Genomic DNA, 19,810 nt, shown 5'->3' on the forward strand with positions numbered 1-19,810 from the left:
CTGAAGTACCTTCAGGCTCAGGCCCTAATTAAGCACACAAACAAAAATGCTATAGAATCACTTACAACATTGTTCCAGTAGGTGGTGGCATTAAGTTAAAAAAAAAAAGTCATGCCAAAGCAAGAAATGTCAAAGGGTTGAATAAATGATCAGATCTTTTCAATTATTTGGTCAACGCTGGAACATTTAAGCAGAAGGAAAATTCCCTGTTATCCAGGAGACGTTCCTGTGACTTGACTCAGCACAAAGGTAGAAAAGAGGAGGAACCTGAACGAAACTAAACTCATTCCCGTAGCATTCGGGAGGATAGATTTATGATGCACTCCTTTTCATAAGCAAAGAAACCAAACGTAAGATGCTGATAAAACAAAGTAAAAATGTGTGTTTGAGATGTCAATAATTCTCAAGAATTCTATTAAAAAAAAATGCCAGTTTCGATTGGAGAGCTTCTGTAAGCGCTTAACGTATTTTTTAATTTGTTAAAAAGTATTTTCTTGAGAAAGAGAAAATGCTACTTCAGTTTACATCCAACACAGTTTCTGGAATTAAGATATTTTCTAAACAAGCTGAAAACTGAAAGTACCCACATGCCAGAGGACTGGCCACACCTTTGAGTTCTTTATGCCAAAAAAAAAAAAATTCTCAGAATTGAATAGACTGGAATGGAGCACTTTGAATTAAAGTTAATGGCTCCCTTCATTCTAGACTGACTCCTCTGGTTTGACCTCATTTCTCTCTGCCGACGTTACTTTCTATTAGTACATTTAATTAATTTAAATCCAGGTTCTACCCATTTTCATATTAGACTGATGACAGAATATTTGTGAACCAGAAACAATCACAAAAATCCTTGTAATGACAGCTGTCATGTTTGTTCGGCTCACTTTTATTTGAACTTCAGTGAACGAATCCCAACTGACCTTTTGTGTGGTTAAAACGGTCATGAGATATTTGGAATGTAACACAAGCGCCACGTGTACTTGCTCCTCCACATGAAAACAGATCACCACCTTTACCGAGCACACAGCCGAGCTCAGTGAGATGGAAGAAGGGACTCTCAGGCAGAAGTAAAAGTAAAAGATGTAACAAACGAAGCTACGACACGAGTTTATCAAAATAAGAGCTTTTTAATTCCGCTGACAAAAAAATAAAGCTCTTAACCCATTTTTAAACACAGCGCAAGAGTCACTCCAGAGATGTAAAAAGAGCTTATGTGTAAATTAATGTTGTACCGTTCATTTATCCCTGTTGCTAACTATTCCTAAAAATAGACATGTACAAGAGTCAATAAATTAATTTGTGGCTTACAAATAAATATGCCCCATGTGCAACTTATTTATGACAGCATAAAGAAGACCCTGTCTCCCGTGTCAGATGTGTTCATGTTAGGTAGCAGCAACAGGCAGGTGGGGTACAAATGAAGGGGAGCTCAACGAGGGTCGCCGTCATCATGCCGACCGTCTCCTCAGTGGCGCCTCCTGTTGGTTCCTAAAGAGTGCCGCAGCCCGCGACTCGAACGCACAAACCATCTGCTTCACCACTTCGTCAAAGAATACGCTGGCGAGTTGGGAGTGCAGGAGAGACTTGAACTCAAACGACACCTGCAGAGGACAGAGAGAAGAGGGCACTCGTGTTACAAAACTTTGGGTAAATTAGTTTATTGATCATCAGTTCTGCAACGTCACTGATTCAAGGTGTAAGCGTTTCCTGGACGGTAATCCCAGCAACTATTAAGGTCAAACTACTGTCAGACGCTCGTTAACTGTGTTCTCAGCCACAGCAGCTATTTCAAGCCTCCAGAAGGTCACTGGCGTGCTAGTCGACACTAAATTTAGAGCCTAATGAGATTCCACCCAGCACTTCCTGTCAGTCAGTAATCAATTCAGAGCAGAAGAAAGAAGAGGCCTTGGAATTAGTCTCATACCAGCTATGTGGTTGTGTTCCCATTTTATTATAGAGTTCTATTTTTCTACCGTCTCTCAATGTTTCAGTCTCAAACTCCTGCCCCCCGCCCCCCCCCACATCAGCTTGACACACTCACATAGAAATACACTTTGCAGGAGCCTGGTTGGTCTTTGGATCCAGGTGCAAACCTCCAAATGGTTTCAAGATGGCTGAAGAGGGTTCCATCCGTACACAAGGCCTGTTTGAAAACACATCGAGGGTCTTTGTGTCACACGCTTTCAAAAGCTGGATCAACTATTTTTAAATGAATAAATACAGCATTTTATGTACAAGATGTCAACGTACTCTGACTTGGTGGTTTGGTACAACAGTGACCTCAGAGGTGTAGCGCTCCACGATGGGGGGGAAACCTATGACCAGCTCCGCCAGGACGTCACCGTTTCGTCCTTTCATGAGCCGAGACTTCTTACACCAGGGAACAAAGTGCTGGTACTGGTCCACACTGGCCACCACATTATACATCTGCTGGGGAGAATACCTGAGCGGTACACAGATCCAACTTTAATATTTTAAAACAAAATGAATGCAACTTTTGTTTTAAAATCAAATGTCTTTTTCTTTTTAACTGCTCATGTTACTGTGCACCCTAGTGGTCCTGCTCTACTGAGAGACTCACTCCAGCGTCCTGCACTCGGTGTACTCCATCCTGCGGCTGCTGATGGGAGCAGCCAGGTTGAGGAAGCTGCGGGTGGGTGTGCTGATGGGGGTGGAGGGACAGACAGGTAGACTCGCCCGCCTCACAGCCAGTACCCCACATGAGCCCAAGTGTCTGAAAGAAGAATATCTATGAATAAATCAGGGCTGCAAGGTTAAAAATCTTCCCTTGATTAGAATTTTCTCATGATCAATGTTGTGCTCAGATAAAAAAAAAAAGAAAAAACTTTTTTTTTTCCTGGGGTAATTGTGAACTTTGTGAGCGTTTGAGTTTTCATTTAGCCAGCTATGAGAGTACTGCTGATGACCAATGCTCTTAACCCTTAACTGAGTCTTACAGGCAGGAGGCAAAGCCTGAATGCAACGCAGAGCTCCTCGGTCCTGACGTTTATTGTGTACTTTTTGCAACCAAAGTTGGCCAAGACTTTGCTAAATACTGTAGCATCCAAGAACAAACTGGTACATTTCATCATGAACGAATCCCCATCCTTGCATTTGCAGCGGCACGGCTCTAAAGAATTAGGCTGATGTGATCTGGGACCAAAAAGGTGTGTGGTGCGTTTATATGGCAAATACAAATTTGACAAAAACATGGTCAAATATTGTGGTGCAGTTCTAAAACCGTTATCACTTTTTTTTTTTTTTTTAAAGAGAAAGACGGCAGCAGGCTTGATTACCTTTCATTCAGCTGGTGGATTCTTGCTCATATTAACATTAATATCCCATGTAGATGCACACATCCGCAGAACTGGTCTTTTTTCACCCCCCCCCCCCCATTTTAAAAAAAATAATTAGACAACCAATATTTATCCTATCCAGTTTTGCTAATGTTCTTCTTTGAACACCAAATGTGGTGTAGGAAGAGAAAACAATGCGGTACATTTCTGATTTATGGGCTTTTCCATTTGGTATGACATTTTTTTTTAATTACTTTTGTTAAAATCCCAATGTGTTTTCCAGAAAATGTAGTTACCATAAAAGTACTTTTTTGACAGACGACATTGGCAAATATTAGTAACTGGTCAGATGTGTTTAAAAAAGAAATATTGACAAAGAAAAACAACCAAGTATTGACAACTTCACGTGAATGTGACGTCAAGAGGACGCAATGCACCTGGTTTCTGATTGAGTGTCACGTGACCCGGTAAAGGTAAGGACCGGCGATTTTTTTTTTTTTAACAAAATAAGAAGTTATCTCACCATTAACCGGTAAAGTGTCAGCAGCTCGCCCGGCTCTCATGTCACTGTCACTCAAGTCCCGACTCACCTGACGTTCAGTCCGCTTTGAAGTTTCCCTCTTTGAACTTTGGCGGCGTGAACTTGACAGGAGTCCAGCAGGGTTCTGAGCAGCTGAGACGTCTTTCTACTGCTCATACTGATATTTAGAACTAACGACAAAAAAAAACTACTACAAGACTTTCGGAGATATTCCAGTTTCCACTCGGCAGCGGCAGCGGCAGAAGCAGCAGCAGCGGCGGCGGCGGCACCAGACCGACGACTCTGTTCACCTGGGGTGAAGATTTCCTCCCACGGAGGAAAAAAAAAGGAGACGTCACAGGACACGACATTGGCTCCAGCCAATCAGAGAGAGGAACAATTCAAAAGCGTAATCACCGGTAGATTATTGCTTAATCGTGGGTGAATTGACCCTTCAGGTTAAACGTGATTTGGAGATTCCACTGGATTTAACAGACTGATTTAATGGTTAATGTTATCTTATCATCGTTTTTGGAGGATTCTTTGTATACTTAAAATAAAAAAAAATTGAAAAATGACATGATATAGTAGCACAAAGGATAGGAAAAAGATGTGCATGATTAAATACTACGAAAAGGAAAAACCCCAAAAATATAGAGGATACTTCAAACTCTGTACACACCTTTCACCATTCAGTGACTTTAAAAACAGATGTATTATTACGTCGTCTTGTTTTGGTGTTTTAACATAAACATTTGTCATTGAAAGTAGAATTATTTTATTGGACAAGTAGCAGTGGTGGAGGAATGTGACATTTAGAATAGAAAAAAAATTCTTCATTGTTTTGTTTGATGCATTTTTTTTTTTAAATTTAAAAATACATTTTGGACAGAAAACAAAATGTGACCAAAAAAATTCCACCTAAAACAGCCAAGAAGTTTATGCAGTAGGATATTTTGTCAAAAATTACACTTCCCTTAAAAAAATTGTCAATTAATCAATGAGTTAACAGACAACAATCAACCAGTTAGTGAAAGTTATGACCTTTATTTGCATTTGGATACTAAACGGTTGCAAATGACCTCCACCTCAACCAACTGCAGTGCTAAACTCGAGCAGTAACAATCATCTTGTGAAATAATGAGATCATTTTGACTGTAATTAGAAACTGGAGTAACTGAAAAACTGCAATAAATGACAACTGACAATTCTGAAAGGTTTCCAACAAGCGAAAGTGGAAATGGTTACAGTGAATAATGAGGAAGCTGGAACATTCTAAAAGTGGACTTATATAATTCAGCAGGTTCTAACCAGAACTGGCTGTTCAGGATCCATTTCAGGACGCCAGACAGGAATTAGGCCACTTGATCAGGGAGGGATTTGAGAGTAAAGCCTATCAAAGACGGGCAGGAAACGTAACACGTAGATGTTAACAAAGTCTCCGGCTATAAAAGAACTTAGTCCAGGGCTTAAGAGACGCAGGCGGCTCCAGCACTCTTACAGTCTTTATCCACAAACGTAAAACCATTCAATGATTATTTTAAAAAAAGAAAAGCATTTCCTTGGAGAGTTCAGGTCGCTATATGGAGATCAACTGCTAAAGGTCATTTTCATATCTTGAATCGCAGCAATTCTGTGAGATTATTTTTTTAAAATAAATCCCACGAGTTTGCTGTCACGGGACTTCCTCCTAAGCGCTGCCGTCATGAAGGCAGGGTTTTTTGACGTCGCTGCAAAGATGTCACTGAACTAGAGTTTTCAGCTCTCGTGCTTTTTTAAACAGACGTTAGCAGACATTAATCATTGACAGTCGTCCAGTCAAAAGGACGTATGCATTTGTCAAAATACATTCAACCCCGATTGGTAAAACCTTCCAAACAGCTGGAACTGCAGCCTCCAACATGACCCTGACAATACATTGACGTGGTTGGGGTCCTTTAGCACAGTGGTTCCTGATTAACTGGAACCAGAGCGTTAAGACTTGGGAAAAACTTCAGCCGTTATCGACCATTTCAGATACTGCAGTTGGAGTAACTCCTGGGAGCCAGACCTGGAACGAGGACGTTGTTCCTGTTCACTGAGAATAGCTCATCACAGATTATGTAAACGTTTCCTTCTAACAAAGGGTGCAGCAAGAGAGACCTTTTTGCATATGGGAGCAGAGCAGGTGCGAATTTAATTTAACGACATCCGTTTGCTTGTTGGTTTACGGTCACACCAGATTAATGTGAACCGAACGGAGTTCTTATTTATGTTTTTATGGTCATAAAAGCAGTACTTGTGCAGACTGCTGGGATAAAGGTCGAGAGGACGATGTGATCGAGTGATGAAGAATATAAGGTTTAATTCTCGGAGTCACTCCCCTCTTTACTCCCAAAGCTGTGAACTCAACGTCCTTTGAATTGAGCAACGGCAGTGAGTCAGCTGAGAGAGTGCACGTGTGTGTGTGTGTGTGTGTGTGTGTGTGTGTGTGTGTGTGTGTGTGTGTGTGTGTGTGTGAGTTTCATTCCAGGAATTGAAATTGACAAGCAAAACAATATTAACCTGACTCATAAAGTTAAAAAAAAAAAGGAACCAAAAAAACCAAAAACAAAACCCAGAGCCAGTCAACACATGAAGTTTGTCTGAAAGCGAGGAAACTTATTGTTCCTCGGCTGAGAAAATGAGTTTGCTCATGGCGCTGATGTACTGCTGGCCGTCTGGTTGTGTGATCTTGAGTTTGGTGAGAGGTGGCATGACACCACTGGTGAAGTATCTGAAGGCAGGGTTGGGCGACTGTATGGCATCTAGAAACACCTGGGAGACGAAAACAAACACACTCTGGTGGTTAAGTAAGAAGTTTTCAGATTCTTTACTGAAGGAATGCGGCAAAATGAAAATACACTCTTAAAATAGAAAGTCCAGAAGTCAAAATTGTATTAAAAAAACTATTTGTAGAAGTAAATGACTGCTTCAAGGTTGTAATCCTCCACAAGCCGATCAAGTTTCAGTTTACTGTCACGTATTTCCCGACTCTTTATATGCTGCAGATTTGAAGGGAGATTAGAGAAATTCAGTGCAACCCCCCGAAAAATAGAGAGACATAAAAAAAAAAAAAAACTCAAGGTGGTACTGAAATATCATTGAATACGGCCAAAAAAATTGGGTTCTTTTCAGCATTGTGATGTCACATCGACTTTGTCTCCGGGGTCTCATGGGAACTTTTTCCTTCCTCAATCAAACAATTCAAGACAAAATCCAGAATCATTTAGATTCAGGTGTTGTTGTTGAGTTTTTATTCTGTTTAAAAAACAGGCTCCATTCCACAGGTGGCGTAATCTGCCAAAATACTTGCACCATTACGAGCCACATTATTAGAAACATGAGCTCTTCCATAGACATGCGGCCTACCTTTGCGATGTCCTCAGCGTCCTGTGCAGCGTTTTGGAAAACTGAGCCGCAGTGTTGCAGGTATTTCTCATACAGGCTGAGCGTGTGAGTATCCACCTGCTGCAGGTTTGTATCCCCGAGCTCGGCCTTCTTCAGGTTAACCAGGAAGTCAGTGTTAACTGGACCGCACTCAATGAGACTCACACTGCAGGATGAAACATGCAGTCAAAATGTATAATTATTGAAATATATTTTTAAAATTGTACATGGATAAATGGGGGGGGGGGGGCATGTTGAGATAGTGAACCTCTAAGTGCTCCTGGTGAGCAGGTTGGCTGTGGATAGTTGAATGAGGTAACATGAAACTTTTGGAGTGTTGTTAAGGCCCTACATAAATAGAACTAATTAACCATTTATATTTAGCAGATTGACTTGGTGAACTCACTGGATGTTGAAGTGTTGCAGGAGAACAGCCAAACTCTCACATGCCCCCTCGATAGCAAACTTACTGGCACAGTACACCTCATTAAAGGGAAGCCCTGCGAGAGAGATCGGTGGGTTACTTTGGAAACTTCATGTGCAGAAGCAAAATCATTCCACAAACTGCACATGCAGAACACTGGCCATTAATCCCCAACTTGTCTCACCGTGAAGACCTCCCGTGCTGCCAGTGACCAGGATCCGACCCTGACCCTGAGCTTTCATCTCAGGCAGGAAGGTCTTGATGGTCTGGATGGTTCCAAGTAGGTTGACTTCTAAAATCTGCTTCATGGAGTCCAGCGACTGAACCTCAAGTGGACCCATCAAACCCACACCAGCATTACACACTGTACGAAGCAGAGGAGAGTCCACTAATACACAAATAGGGGTCTAAACTGAACACACACACACACACACACACACACGTACCTAGGATGTCAACTTGTTTCTCTACAACTTTGTCCCTCGCATCCTGGATGGACTGTGAATTGGTCACATCCATCTGAAGAACATCCAAAGTGTCCTTGTGCAGTCCTTTCACACACTCCAAGAGACGCTCCTTCTTGGCCAGGTTTCTCATGGTGGCGTACACTGAACACATACATGAAAACAGTTCCCGACCCGGTTCAAGAACCCACACCAAAGCTTGCATTGATGATGTCAGCACTGGTTACCTTTATATGTTTTGTGCGGGTCCGAGGCCAAGCGGACAGCCAGGCTGAGGCCGATGCCAGAGGAGCAGCCTGTGATCAGCACCACCTTCTTCTTGTCCATGGAGACCACCACCAGCACCACCACCTCTGCGCTTCTGGAGAGAGCAGCAGGAGTGAACTGAGGATGACACTTTGGAGTGAGCAGCAGCATGAGATGGGGGCATGGGAAAGCTCTTCTCAGTGTTTTCATATCTTACACTCTCACAAGGCCGGCTAACCCTAAACATCTTCCTACTATCTGCCACCTGGAGTCCTGTTTTTTTCTCATGTCCTTGTAAGCATGGCTTGTTTTTATTCATATGTGTGCAGCACATGTGATATAAATGACCAAAATATATATATATACAGGCTTGCTCTGACAGCTGTAAGATAGTAGCGCTTTATTTACCAATTTAAAATTGCTTTTGAAAATCATATCACGTGGAAAACAACCTGATCCACCAACATAGAGATCCTGGTTTCCACTAGTCACCAGACGGGGGCGGCATAACAGCACCGTCTTCTGCCAGCCATGAATGAAGCCACACTGACCTCTGAGGGCTCCGGTGACCACATGAACTCAGTGACAATGGGTTCAAGGGATGTAGGAAGGAAATAGCCGTGTTCTCACATCATCTCTGATTAGAGGCCTCGGCATCCTTTTCACAAGGCTGTGGAGGAATATTGTTGTTGCAGACGATTCCTACACGAGACATCTCATTCAAGACCATCCCGCTAGTTCTTAACGTAGACAAATAAACATAGCTTGCACATTTACTATTTCAAACTCACATTTTTTTTAAATGTGCACACAGACATAAAAGGAATTTATTCATTTATATGAAAAGTTGGGTAATTACTTGTGTTTTTGACTACAAAAACAATAGTGCAACTAATAGAGTAAAAAAAAAAAGGATTAAAAAAATGGATTATTCCACCTTTAGAGTATAGTGCAACTGCACTGATTACAGACCTGGAACAAATATGAAATAATTACAATAAATATGCAACTCAATATGGAATTAATATGATCAAAGGTTTGACTGCACTTTGCTTTGACAGCTCTTGACTCAGCAATGAGTCTTTGATGCCGCTCTTGGATCAATAATAGCTTTCAGATGTGTTTTTTTTTTCATAATTTAACTAAATATTTGTTCAGAAGTTGATGAAAACTTCAGAAAAGTTCTTCAGTTCACAGTTCTTACAATGTCACAGATGACGCAAAAAACTGGATCAGGAGAAAGGCATTAATCAAGTTAGCTGTTCTGAGGAGCATCTCAAGCACTAAACTAACACTTCAACTGTATAAATTAAATACTATTTTTGGAATTTCAGGTGCGTCTATTTGAAACCTGGATATCAAAAGAAGTTTAAGTGAGAGCAAAGATAATACAAGTACAAGTAATGAATCCTCAAGGTCTTGGCAGAGAAAATGGTGGAAAATACCACATGTAATGTGACGGTAGGTGACATGCGTCCATGCTCATGGATTTTCACTAGGTGGCGACAAAAGCTCAGGTACAAACCATGTAGCGGCTGCTTTTCCTCCACCACAGCTTGGTCCTGCGTGTCTTGATAAGTGTGTTAAATGTGTGTGAGGTGCAACAGTCATGATCATTGCATGATCCTATTAGAAACCATCATAACACGATGGAGGAATTATTAGATAAAAGAAGGGCTCAGGGTGTAGAAGAAATGCCCCGTTGTACATTTAACATTAAATATGAAACTTTTGTCCTGTAAAACGCTGCATGAGGAATGATGATATTTTGTGTTCAGCGATTATTTGAATCCTCTTTCAAGCTCTGATTCTGCTGCTGAGTTGCAAGAACTGTTTACAAAACATTTCAGACGCCTGATTTAAAAGAACTCCTTTTGCTGAAACCAAATAGGAATTTCCGGTCATTTTGTTGCGTTCCTCCCCTTGAGATGGCATCAGTTTGGCTGCTGTCCCGGAGTCGGGGGGGGGGAGGGGGGGGGGGACACATAACAGCAGGCCTTGAACCTCTTACAAATATCTACAACTCTGAGCAATCTTGAACTGCTTGACCTGAAACATTGTTGGGTTTTTGCTGCTTTATGGTGCTTCCTAGTGGGTCATTTGTTGTTAATTAGTGTCCGTTCCCCTGTTTTATGTGTGGTCTAACCCTGTTATTTCCTGTTTTGTTTTGAAATTGGGTCTTTCTTTGCTTTACTTCCTGTGTTTGTGTGCTTCACCTCACCTGCGTCTTATCAATTAATCAGTCTTTTTCTGCCCTGCTCATTTTACCCAATCAGCTCCTCGTTTGCTCTCAGGTTCTCCCGGAGGAGGGCTCTCCCTCCTGTTTCTCATTCTGTCATTAGTTCCTTCAGTTGACCTGTTGTCTGGTTTCCCGTTTCCATCTCGGATTTACGATTTTGTTTAAGTTTTTAACGATCCGGTTCCACATGCTACATACTGAGGAGAAGGTGGCAAAGAACTTTCAGATTGTTTTATCTTGAGGGGAAAACCATGATAGTTACAGTCAAGCTCATTAAATTGCTTCAATCATGACGGAGTCCGTTTATTAGAGCAGCTTCTGGTCACACGTAGCTCACACCAGAGCTCAGCCACATTTTTCTACAGACCCACACTGACTACGATAAAGTAAGTGAATCAGGGGCAACACGTTGGGCATTTAGGTCCTGCAAGGTTTAGTCCTTTTGGTGAGATTGTGCGCGAACTTTTGTCGTCAATTCTTGGATTCTGCTTTATGAAAATATTCTGCCCAGCAATTAAGTTGAAATACAATTAACTCTCCCATGATGACAAACTTGTGACCTGGTTGGCACACTCAGAAACACATCTCAATGTTTTACTACTTGAACACTGCAATGCTCCTCTGGCATGTCAAACATGCTGCCTTTGCCAACACACTTGTGACTCAATATTCAGATGTCCATTCTTGCACTTGTTCAGACTCGTAATCATTTGCATGTTAATAAATCACTGCCTTTGATTGGTACTTTTTTTTTTGCCTTTAAGGACATTTTGTCCGTGTGTGGCCTCCTCTCAGGTCGGAGGTCTGCGAAAGCCTTCAAAAACACCTCCTGGACGAGACTGACGTCACAGCAGAGAAGTAGTAGTAGGGCAAGAGTGAGGATGTGTTCAGATGTGCGTTTGAGGGGAAAACAAGAGGGTTTTTTTTCTTTTTGGAAGTGGTTGAGGCAACAAGCCAGGCTATTGCTCAAGAAAGGGGGATTGATGAGATGGAGCAGTAATGGATTCTAGACTGTAACCGCAGTGAAAACAGTGAAAGAAGGATCTGCTATCGCTTCAGGATGAGAAGTCGCTCCCTGGTGTCAGGCCATTCATGTGTTTCCCCCTGCAGAGGACTGAGAGTCACACTGGGTCCTTGTGTTCAGGACCAGACACATGTTAGCGAGCGCATGTCCTCTGACACAATGCGAGGTTTGTCATCGTACTGTAGAGAAGCTTCAGGAGCAGCAACGGGATGTCTCATGTGAGAGGGACAAGCAGAAGTAAAAGAGCCGCGACACGCGCAGGGGTGAACGTGGTGGAGTTCAGTTGAGTTGATAATGTGAAATGAAGCTAATGCTGTTGGACTGTGCAAACCATCAGAAGTTTCGAGTCCATCAATTTGAGTCAGCTGTTCTTCCTCTCAGCTACTGAGTCAAGAGCTTTTATTAGCACTTACTTGGAAATCAAGCATTTCCCTTCTAATATTTCCAATATTAAAACAAGCTTACCATCCAGGGAAGAAAGACCATGTGTTTTATGTTAAACAATACCTTCTGACATGCATTTCAGGATCAGGATGCTATATTTGTATCTGCTGTCATGGTTCATGGCAGGAGAGTAAAAACATCCATCCATGAAACATGAAGCTCCTGTTATGATTCAAACCAAAAAAGGAAAGATCACCGCTTAACTAAATAAGTTGAAAAGAAGTAAGTCATTGTTTCCTTTAGGCCTGTGCCATCATAACACAAATTCATTACAAATATTCATGATATTTTCAGGCGGCGCAGTGGTCAGCACTGTCGCCTCACAGCAAGAAGGTTCCAGGTTTGAGTCCCGGCTCCATCACAGGATCTCTCTGTGTGGAGTCTGCATGTTCTCCCTGTTCCTGTGTGGGTTCTCTCTGGTACTCCAGCTTCCTCCCACAGTCCAAAGACATCAAGAGGGGACGAGGCTGATTGATACTCTAAATTGACCGTAGGTGTGACTGTGAGTGTGAATGGTTGTCTGTCTCTATGTGTTGGCCCTGTGATGGACTGGCGACCTGTCCAGGGTGAACCCCTCCTCTCGCCTGAAAGCCACTTCACTAGGCTCCAGCACCCCCCCCCCCCCACGCATGCCCCCTAACAGGATAAGCAGAAGAAAATGGATGGATTGATATTGTGAAAATCTCTGAATTTGGATTTATGAATCCTATTTTCATCTGTTTTTTTTGCGCAAATCTAATCTTGTGGGACTTTCAAGACTGCATGCTGACTTGTTTTCAAAATCTACTTTCATTTCTCAAAAAATACCCTGATAGTTTTTAAATATCCACCTCTTGTTGCTTCTGTAGCATCTGTGCAATGCTGCATGATCATTTGACTGGTTACTGGTGGAGCAGAGCTATTCTATACTATCTAATTCTGCACCTTTGGAACTTTAAACCTCCGGCGGGGGGGGGGGGGGTGGAAGAAAGTGGAATCCACAAATGCTGAGTTGTTAAGAAGCTGCAACTGTTCAGTGTACTGGCTGTACTGGTTCAGAGAGTTTCTGTTCTTTAAAAAAAAAAAGTTTTCTAAACCTGTAAGATCAAATCCTCTGAGTTCTCACATGATGAAATTATACATTACAACTATTTTCAGATGTAGCACACAGTGGCGTATGTGGGTCACATTATCCTCCATCGCTCTACTGGATATCCACTCTTTTATACTAAAGTCAGAAATATTTATCCACTACATTAACAGATGTAACGATGCAGAACTACTCCTGGTGCTACCCGTGCCATCCCAGCCACGTTACGTCCAGCTGATTCATCTCTACCTGCCTGTCCCTCTTCACCAAACCACAGTTTAACCGCTTTGATCTCGGCTCCATGGGTTTGATTGTGCGTCTGCATCTGATGAGGCCGTGTTACTCATCGTCTGTGACTTCTTCTTGTCTGTCTTCTCAACACGAATCCGCACCCTTCTCCTCAGCTGTGGAGAATTCATCACAGTCTGCAGTCTATCAGCTCTCGCAATTGCTGAATGTTTTACCTGGAGTCAAATTAGTTCTGGTGGCCCTCAAGAGTTTCCTCTTATTTCGCTGCTGCGTGGAAGATGCGTTTCGCTCCTCACAGGCGTGTGTGAATAAAACGTAACGAGTTCAGTTTTGAAGTCTGGCATTAGATGTTGTAGGATTGCGTCATCAGTTCAGTCAACAAGTCAACTGAGAAACAAAAGAGATCAAAATCTAGGATGATTAAAAAAAAAAAAAAAAGCTATGAGGAAGATGTAATTTCATCAATAACTGCTGACTGATGAGAAATGTGCCTCTGACACAATATGGTTTAACTCAGCAGAGCCGGTTGGTCATATAGAGGAAAGATGCATTTCTTCCTGGTAAAATCATCATGGCTGAAACAAGAGAGGTTGTGTGGAAAGTATGAAGAACTCTGTATAATGCACACAGAGGCAGATGAGAATTCTAATCTAGAAAATGAACGTTATGCTTTATGATTTATAGTCGAAAAACTAGATTGAAACCTTGGATTTGATAGGATTTTTGCACGGACTAAACAGCGCAGAGGCATTGCCCTTCACACAGAAATTAAGCCGCACAAAGAGGAAACCAAAGCATTTGCATAAAATTCCCTGCCCTGACCTGACCCGAACATTCTGGTCCAGACCACTCCAGATCCACTCCCAGCACCCCCCCCCCCCCCCCACCACCACCACACCTCCTCCAGATGCAGCATCGTGAGTACTTTGGTTGGCCACATATCTTTCACTTACATATTTATCAGTATATTCCTTTGTCTTCTTTTGGTTAACTCGTGCTCCCCATATCCTCTCCTTAACTATAACCCCCCCCCCCCCAAAAAAAGCACACACACACGCGTGTAACAAATGCTTCCTACTACCACAAGAACCAAAGCCAAGCATTTTGATTTCTTGTTTGTGTTGTTCTCTAGTTGCTGCTTTTTTGCCTTTTTACCCTCTTTTTTTTTTTATATCCACTTGTTTTAGTGACGATGTCCTTATTGGCATGTGCACAGTTATTTGTTTTTCATGGAAATCAAGGAAAATTGAACTTCATGAAACTCCATTAGCAGATCTAGATTAAAATACTTAGTTCCTGTATTTGTGCTTCTAAGTATGTTCAGTCAGTCTCCCAGAAGCTGCAGCGGGACCAAAGCGTGTAGATTCATTCATCAGTATATAAAGGACATTTCATGGTGGTCCAGGAAGGTCCCGGTCATGTGAAGGAAATAAAAGAATCATATTTTGTATATTTTCCCAGAGTTTTTGATATAAGAGATGATGCAAGGTTAGATGGCGGGCAGCCCACTGGACGCGAGCCTTAACGTCAGCTATAACCCTCAGGGCCACTGCTTGACCTGCTGGATTGGAATTCCATAAAACCAGTTTGTGTACAAAACCTAAGAGCTCCAGGAAATAGCAGGGTAAATAGCAGAGGCTGTGTCATGGGAAATGTCCCCTTCGTCTTGATTCGATTCTCTCTCTTTGTTACATTGGGGACATCCTGTTCCCTCTCTATTCTGTTTTTTTTTTTAATGCGCTTAAGTCTCGTGCATTCAACTCAAAACATTGAAATTTGGCAGCCGAAGCAGCACAATCCCACACATACCTCCTCCAGATGCAGCATCGTGGGTACTTTTGTTGGATCGACGGGCACAAACGTATCTAAACAATGAATCGGAGGCATCTTTTGTTGTGAGATGTAGCTTGTTAGATAATATTCACCAGCAAAATTTTGATTGTGTAGGCACAGATCTCATCAGCACAAGGTTACTGGGTTCATGGGTGAGCTTCGGAAAATACACTTGCAAAGAGAGAAAATGGCACAGTGTATGCTCCAAATGTGAAATAAATGAACAGAAAATATGCATATCCCTTTCGCACTGCCAGGCTGGATTTGTGAGTGTTCGGTTTGGACTCACATTCCACATGTTGTAACTTTTATTTCTTGGCTCTCTGTCCGTTCGCCCGAGGTGCAGCAGCTGGAGAATGCCAGGCACTCATGCGCGAGTGCCTCACCTGTGTTACCATGGATTGATGGGTGGTACGTTGGGGCAGGTGACTCATCCATGCCGGTATGTACCCACCAGGCGTGTTTAAGCACTCTCACTTGGCACAGGGCTCACTTAAATGTTTGATTTATCTGTTGCTCATCGACCTCAGTCTCATGGTTTCTGCACAAATACCTGAGAATTGCCGGCTCATGTACATTCTCGCATAGATAATGATGAAACCCAAGGCTCACCCCACCCACCACCACCTGGTTACAGCTGGGTCTGGACACACTGTGTAGACACAACATGATGCATTGTGTAAGCATGCACAGAGTCAAGTGGCAAGACTTCCTTTACACATCTTCCAACAAACATAAACACACAACTGCAAGAACTGTCGGTTTGTCATTTGGCAGGGCCCTGCATGACCCTGACGCTCCTTCCTGAGTTCTCATGTGCGAATGCAGACCAAAGCCACTTCCTCTGACTCTAACACATACAGTGTTTTACACAAAGAAGACTTGCGTGCTCAGCAGTGAGGGTATGCAAACTTACACCTGCAGACATCTTGGTGTATCCGCCAAAACACACCAACCATCCCTCTGTCGTAGCTGTATTTACTCTTACACAGTCTTGAATGTCTCTAGGTTTTCATAGATTTGCCTCATATTTTAGACAGTTATTCAACGCTGTCGATGTTTCATTTGAGAAGAAGTGATATTTCAAGAGTGTGATCTGACATTTTCACTTCCTGTGGCAGCCATATTGGATTATTGATTTTTACGAACAAAGGTCCAGTGAAACTGAAAACACATGTTCCAAATGCAGATTCAGCATTAGCGGCATATTTTTTAAAAAAAAAAAAGCGAAGATATGTGCCGAGTTCCTCCCTATGGTCATGATTTTAACGGAAACACGTAAATACGCTGAAACAAAAAGCGCTCTCTCTCCCATTTCACGAGGCCTTTAATATCTCTTTGATAGATTTTCCGCACTGTGACATTTATTGTATCCCTGGCATGCAGGGAGGGGTGGTTGAATAATGGTGTTAGGATGAGACTGCTGCACTGGGATGACACCCCCTGACAGTTACTGGCAAGTTGACCGCGTCTGCTTCTGATATGAGTTCATCTCAGTACTCACGATGCTGCTGCTCTTTTGGGGTTTTTTTGCTGAATACCTGACCTATTTTATGAGCTTGCATAACCCTCCTGATGTAGGGAGCCTGCTGTGGAACATTCGTTAGTACGTGAACAACGTGAGCACAACGATCCCGTACCACGTCGCATATTCATCGCTGAAACCTTCGGTTCATACAAAGAAGAACATAATGAAATTAAAGTTCTGCACCTGTGGCATGCAAAGCTGCCTAACTCTCTCTTGTTCTCTAATTGACTGAAAGATCATATTTCCTCTGCACCTTTTGTAATGTGCTCTTGGCGCAAGCCTCCGCACTCTCACAGTCGAGATCTAATCCGTGTTATTACCTCAACAAATACTTTTCTCACACTCCCGATCAGACAGAAATGTCCCCTGTCTTCATTTCTGACATACCTCGTTCTGCCTGTCACTGTTTTTGTCCAAATGTGAGCTTTTCTCATTGGCTGAATCTGCTACGGTTTGTTTGCTGTAACATTTAAAAAGCTGCAATGACACATCGATAGCCTTGCCCTACAATAAAAACTGCTTGTATATTTTTAGTCGTATAAATGCCTAGGGGACTTTGTTTTTCTATTCCACTTCCTGCTTCAGTTTCCTGTGTGTTTCAATTCATCTGAATAAAGCTCACTGCTATTGTGATCGAGTGAAATGTGCTCAGTTCCAAGAAAACAACTGATGTCATTGTCAGATGTTGCAATTGTAACATAATAATAGTACATCACTTGGTCCTGGTTTATTTTAAGTAGAATTCTGTAGTTAATATTGACAACAAAGGTACTTTGAACTCATTTCAGGAGTAGCACATTTATCACTAGTAGAAGTACAGCTACTCCTGTAAAAAAAAAAGTCATGAAGTGGAAGCTCTGTTTTAACCAATTTATTTGGGGAAATGTAAAGAAGTACCTGCTCTTCGATATGCTCGAAAGTATAAAGTACTGGGGGGGGGTTCTGCTCAGTAACAGTTCACTTTCATCTGCACTTGTCTCCGTGTCCATAAGTCCTTCTCTTTTCAACCAAGTATTGTGACCGGTGTCTTCTTGCCTCTTAAAGTTTGGCAGACTTCTTATCATTATTTTGGGCAAACAGCAACCAAAATTTACCGGCATCAGCGCCACCTACTGTCTGTTGGACAGTGACAATCTGCCTCCATCATCAAATCTCTCATCTGTGTTTTCTTATTACGTCAAAACTAAAGTGACATGCTTTCCCTTTTCTTTTCTTTTTTAAATATTTGTGTCGAGATGAAGGTCACACAAGATAAAAGCTAGAAAAATAAATAGGCAAGTAAGGCTCAAATACCTGAAAAACTACTTAAGAACAGTAATGAAGTATTTGTGCATTTATTTATTTTTTTGCAAGGCCATCAATATGGACATCAATTTATAACCAAGCATACAATGTAACAGCATTTATAAGACATAACCGTTTCAAAATACGTGCCACCCTGTGTACTTATAAGAGCCGACAGTCGAGAAGTAATAGAGAAGAAAGCATTTCTTTCAGAGTTTAAAAGTAATTAATAAGATACTTCTGCAAGTAGTTAAAAGGTAATTAACAGTTTAATCCCGCAATCTTCCTGAGAGTCTTTCTGTTTAATTAAACTCTTCAAAGACCGATACCGGTCTAGAACATCCCACCTGCTTTTTGTTTTTTTTAAGGACATGGAGAAATTTCTCAACCGTCCATACCTTCATTCTTTCGTAGTACTTCTCTTTGATGTACTGTGATGGTATGAACACCACCCTTTCTCTCAGACGCACTAATCCTGTCACCGTTTGCAAAAGCAGCCTTGAACCAGGAAGGAATGCGAAGGTGAGTTCACGATGAGCGTGAAACTATGAGGAGATGGAATCTTACTGAGAATGAAACTGGCCCTTCAACTCACTACAATGCCCATAATAGGCCGCCATGCCACGGCATTCCCGACATTCCCGCTATGAAGATGCCAAGCATGTCTTTCTTTTATTTGATTCGCTTGGGTTAGGGAATGTCACGGAAAACAACGTCTTATATAACCTGTAGCCAATAATAATCACTTTGGGCTGGTCTCCTTCTCCTGATAGCTGCTGCCCCCACAAGTCTCCATTATAAACACAAATTATAGGCCACAAAAAAAAAGGTTCTTATGTAACATGATAAATTGCCAGTTTGCCCCAGATATAGCAAAGTGGTTCTGTCCGTGTCTGAGGACCTCCATATCAAGATTTTTTTGACCTTTTGCTCTTTTTCGTCTCATAACCACGAAATAGAGTCGTTTGCTGTCTGACAAGTGCGACCCCCTTTTTTCCTCACACTTTGAAATGCGCACTAGCTTTCACAAAGAGCAGTGTTGGGGTACGTTCAGAACATTAGTGAAAGAGGACAAGGACAGTGGAAAGTCTCATTCATCATTAGCAAGAACTGCAGGGCTGCAACCATGCCAGAACAGGGAGTGATTTGTGATAAGCACGTATTACAGTGCAGGGGTTTGGCTCCTGGTCTTGACCATTTTATGTGAAGGAAGTGATGTTGAGATGCGATAAGACCCAGATGGTCCTTGGGAAATGTTTGGGATGTGCAACCTTAGCTCAGAGTAGGAGGTTGTGTAAATGAATAAACTCCCTGTTTATTTGGAGTGAAAACTGATGATAAATAACTTTCTCTGAGAGAGACCAAAAAAAAAAGTTGTTGTTTTCAGAGTTGAAGAGGCCAATTAATTGGGCAGTGTTTGACTTTGAAATTGCTGCGTTTTAAATTCCAGAGAGAACAAACACCAAATTACACATTCTGTTTATCTTTTATCCCCCGTGTGTGGATTAGACTCCCTGTAATTGCTTTAGTTTAGGTAAGAAAACTTGTGCATTGTAATACATTTTGGGGGGAATAAAAAAAAAAAAGTTAGTGTCCCATTTGCCCCAGAATTTTAAGTTGATGGAACTTGAGAAGACAAATTGAGGTCATTTTGAGTCATTGAGATAAACTTTTCTTACGAAATTTCCTCAATATGTCTTCTCAAGTTCCATCAATTTAAAATTCTGGGGCAATCAGGACACGAAACTAAATACCTTTGTCTTTTTTGGGGGGGGGAGGGGT

At 41.9% G+C, this 19,810-nt stretch overlaps 3 protein-coding genes across 3 annotated transcripts in view; 1 reads left to right on the forward strand and 2 right to left on the reverse strand.

Annotated features, from left to right (window-relative positions):
- Window positions 1-1,107: 1,107 nt before the first annotated feature.
- Window positions 1,108-4,135, reverse strand: LOC147244917 (coenzyme Q-binding protein COQ10 homolog, mitochondrial). The gene is made up of 5 exons (XM_086184923.1): window positions 3,887-4,135; window positions 2,582-2,734; window positions 2,251-2,443; window positions 2,042-2,143; window positions 1,108-1,601 (listed from the first exon to the last, which is right to left on the reverse strand). Exons 1-5 carry the CDS (start codon window positions 3,991-3,993, stop codon window positions 1,449-1,451), a joined length of 708 nt encoding a protein of 235 aa, XP_086041049.1. The 5' UTR covers window positions 3,994-4,135; the 3' UTR covers window positions 1,108-1,448.
- A 566-nt stretch (window positions 4,136-4,701) lies between these two features.
- Window positions 4,702-8,514, reverse strand: hsd17b1 (hydroxysteroid (17-beta) dehydrogenase 1). Its single transcript, XM_086184317.1, has 6 exons — window positions 8,340-8,514; window positions 8,095-8,256; window positions 7,833-8,012; window positions 7,631-7,724; window positions 7,207-7,390; window positions 4,702-6,612 (listed from the first exon to the last, which is right to left on the reverse strand). The coding sequence occupies exons 1-6, from the start codon at window positions 8,437-8,439 to the stop codon at window positions 6,457-6,459; spliced, it is 876 nt and encodes a 291-aa protein (XP_086040443.1). The 5' UTR covers window positions 8,440-8,514; the 3' UTR covers window positions 4,702-6,456.
- Window positions 8,515-15,605: 7,091 nt separating this feature from the next.
- stk17al (serine/threonine kinase 17a like) overlaps window positions 15,606-19,810 on the forward strand; it is a 30,679-nt gene continuing 26,474 nt past the window's right edge. Inside the window, exon 1 of the mRNA XM_086184883.1 lies at window positions 15,606-15,658. Coding sequence (XP_086041009.1) covers window positions 15,621-15,658 — 38 coding nt within the window. The 5' untranslated portion in view covers window positions 15,606-15,620. The remainder of the gene's footprint in view (window positions 15,659-19,810) is intronic.

The sequence above is a fragment of the Aulostomus chinensis genome, chromosome 18 (assembly GCF_037954235.1).
Source record: "Aulostomus chinensis isolate RoL2024-O1b breed Wild chromosome 18, RoL_Achi_v1.0, whole genome shotgun sequence".
NCBI classification, from domain to species: Eukaryota; Metazoa; Chordata; class Actinopteri; order Syngnathiformes; family Aulostomidae; genus Aulostomus; species Aulostomus chinensis.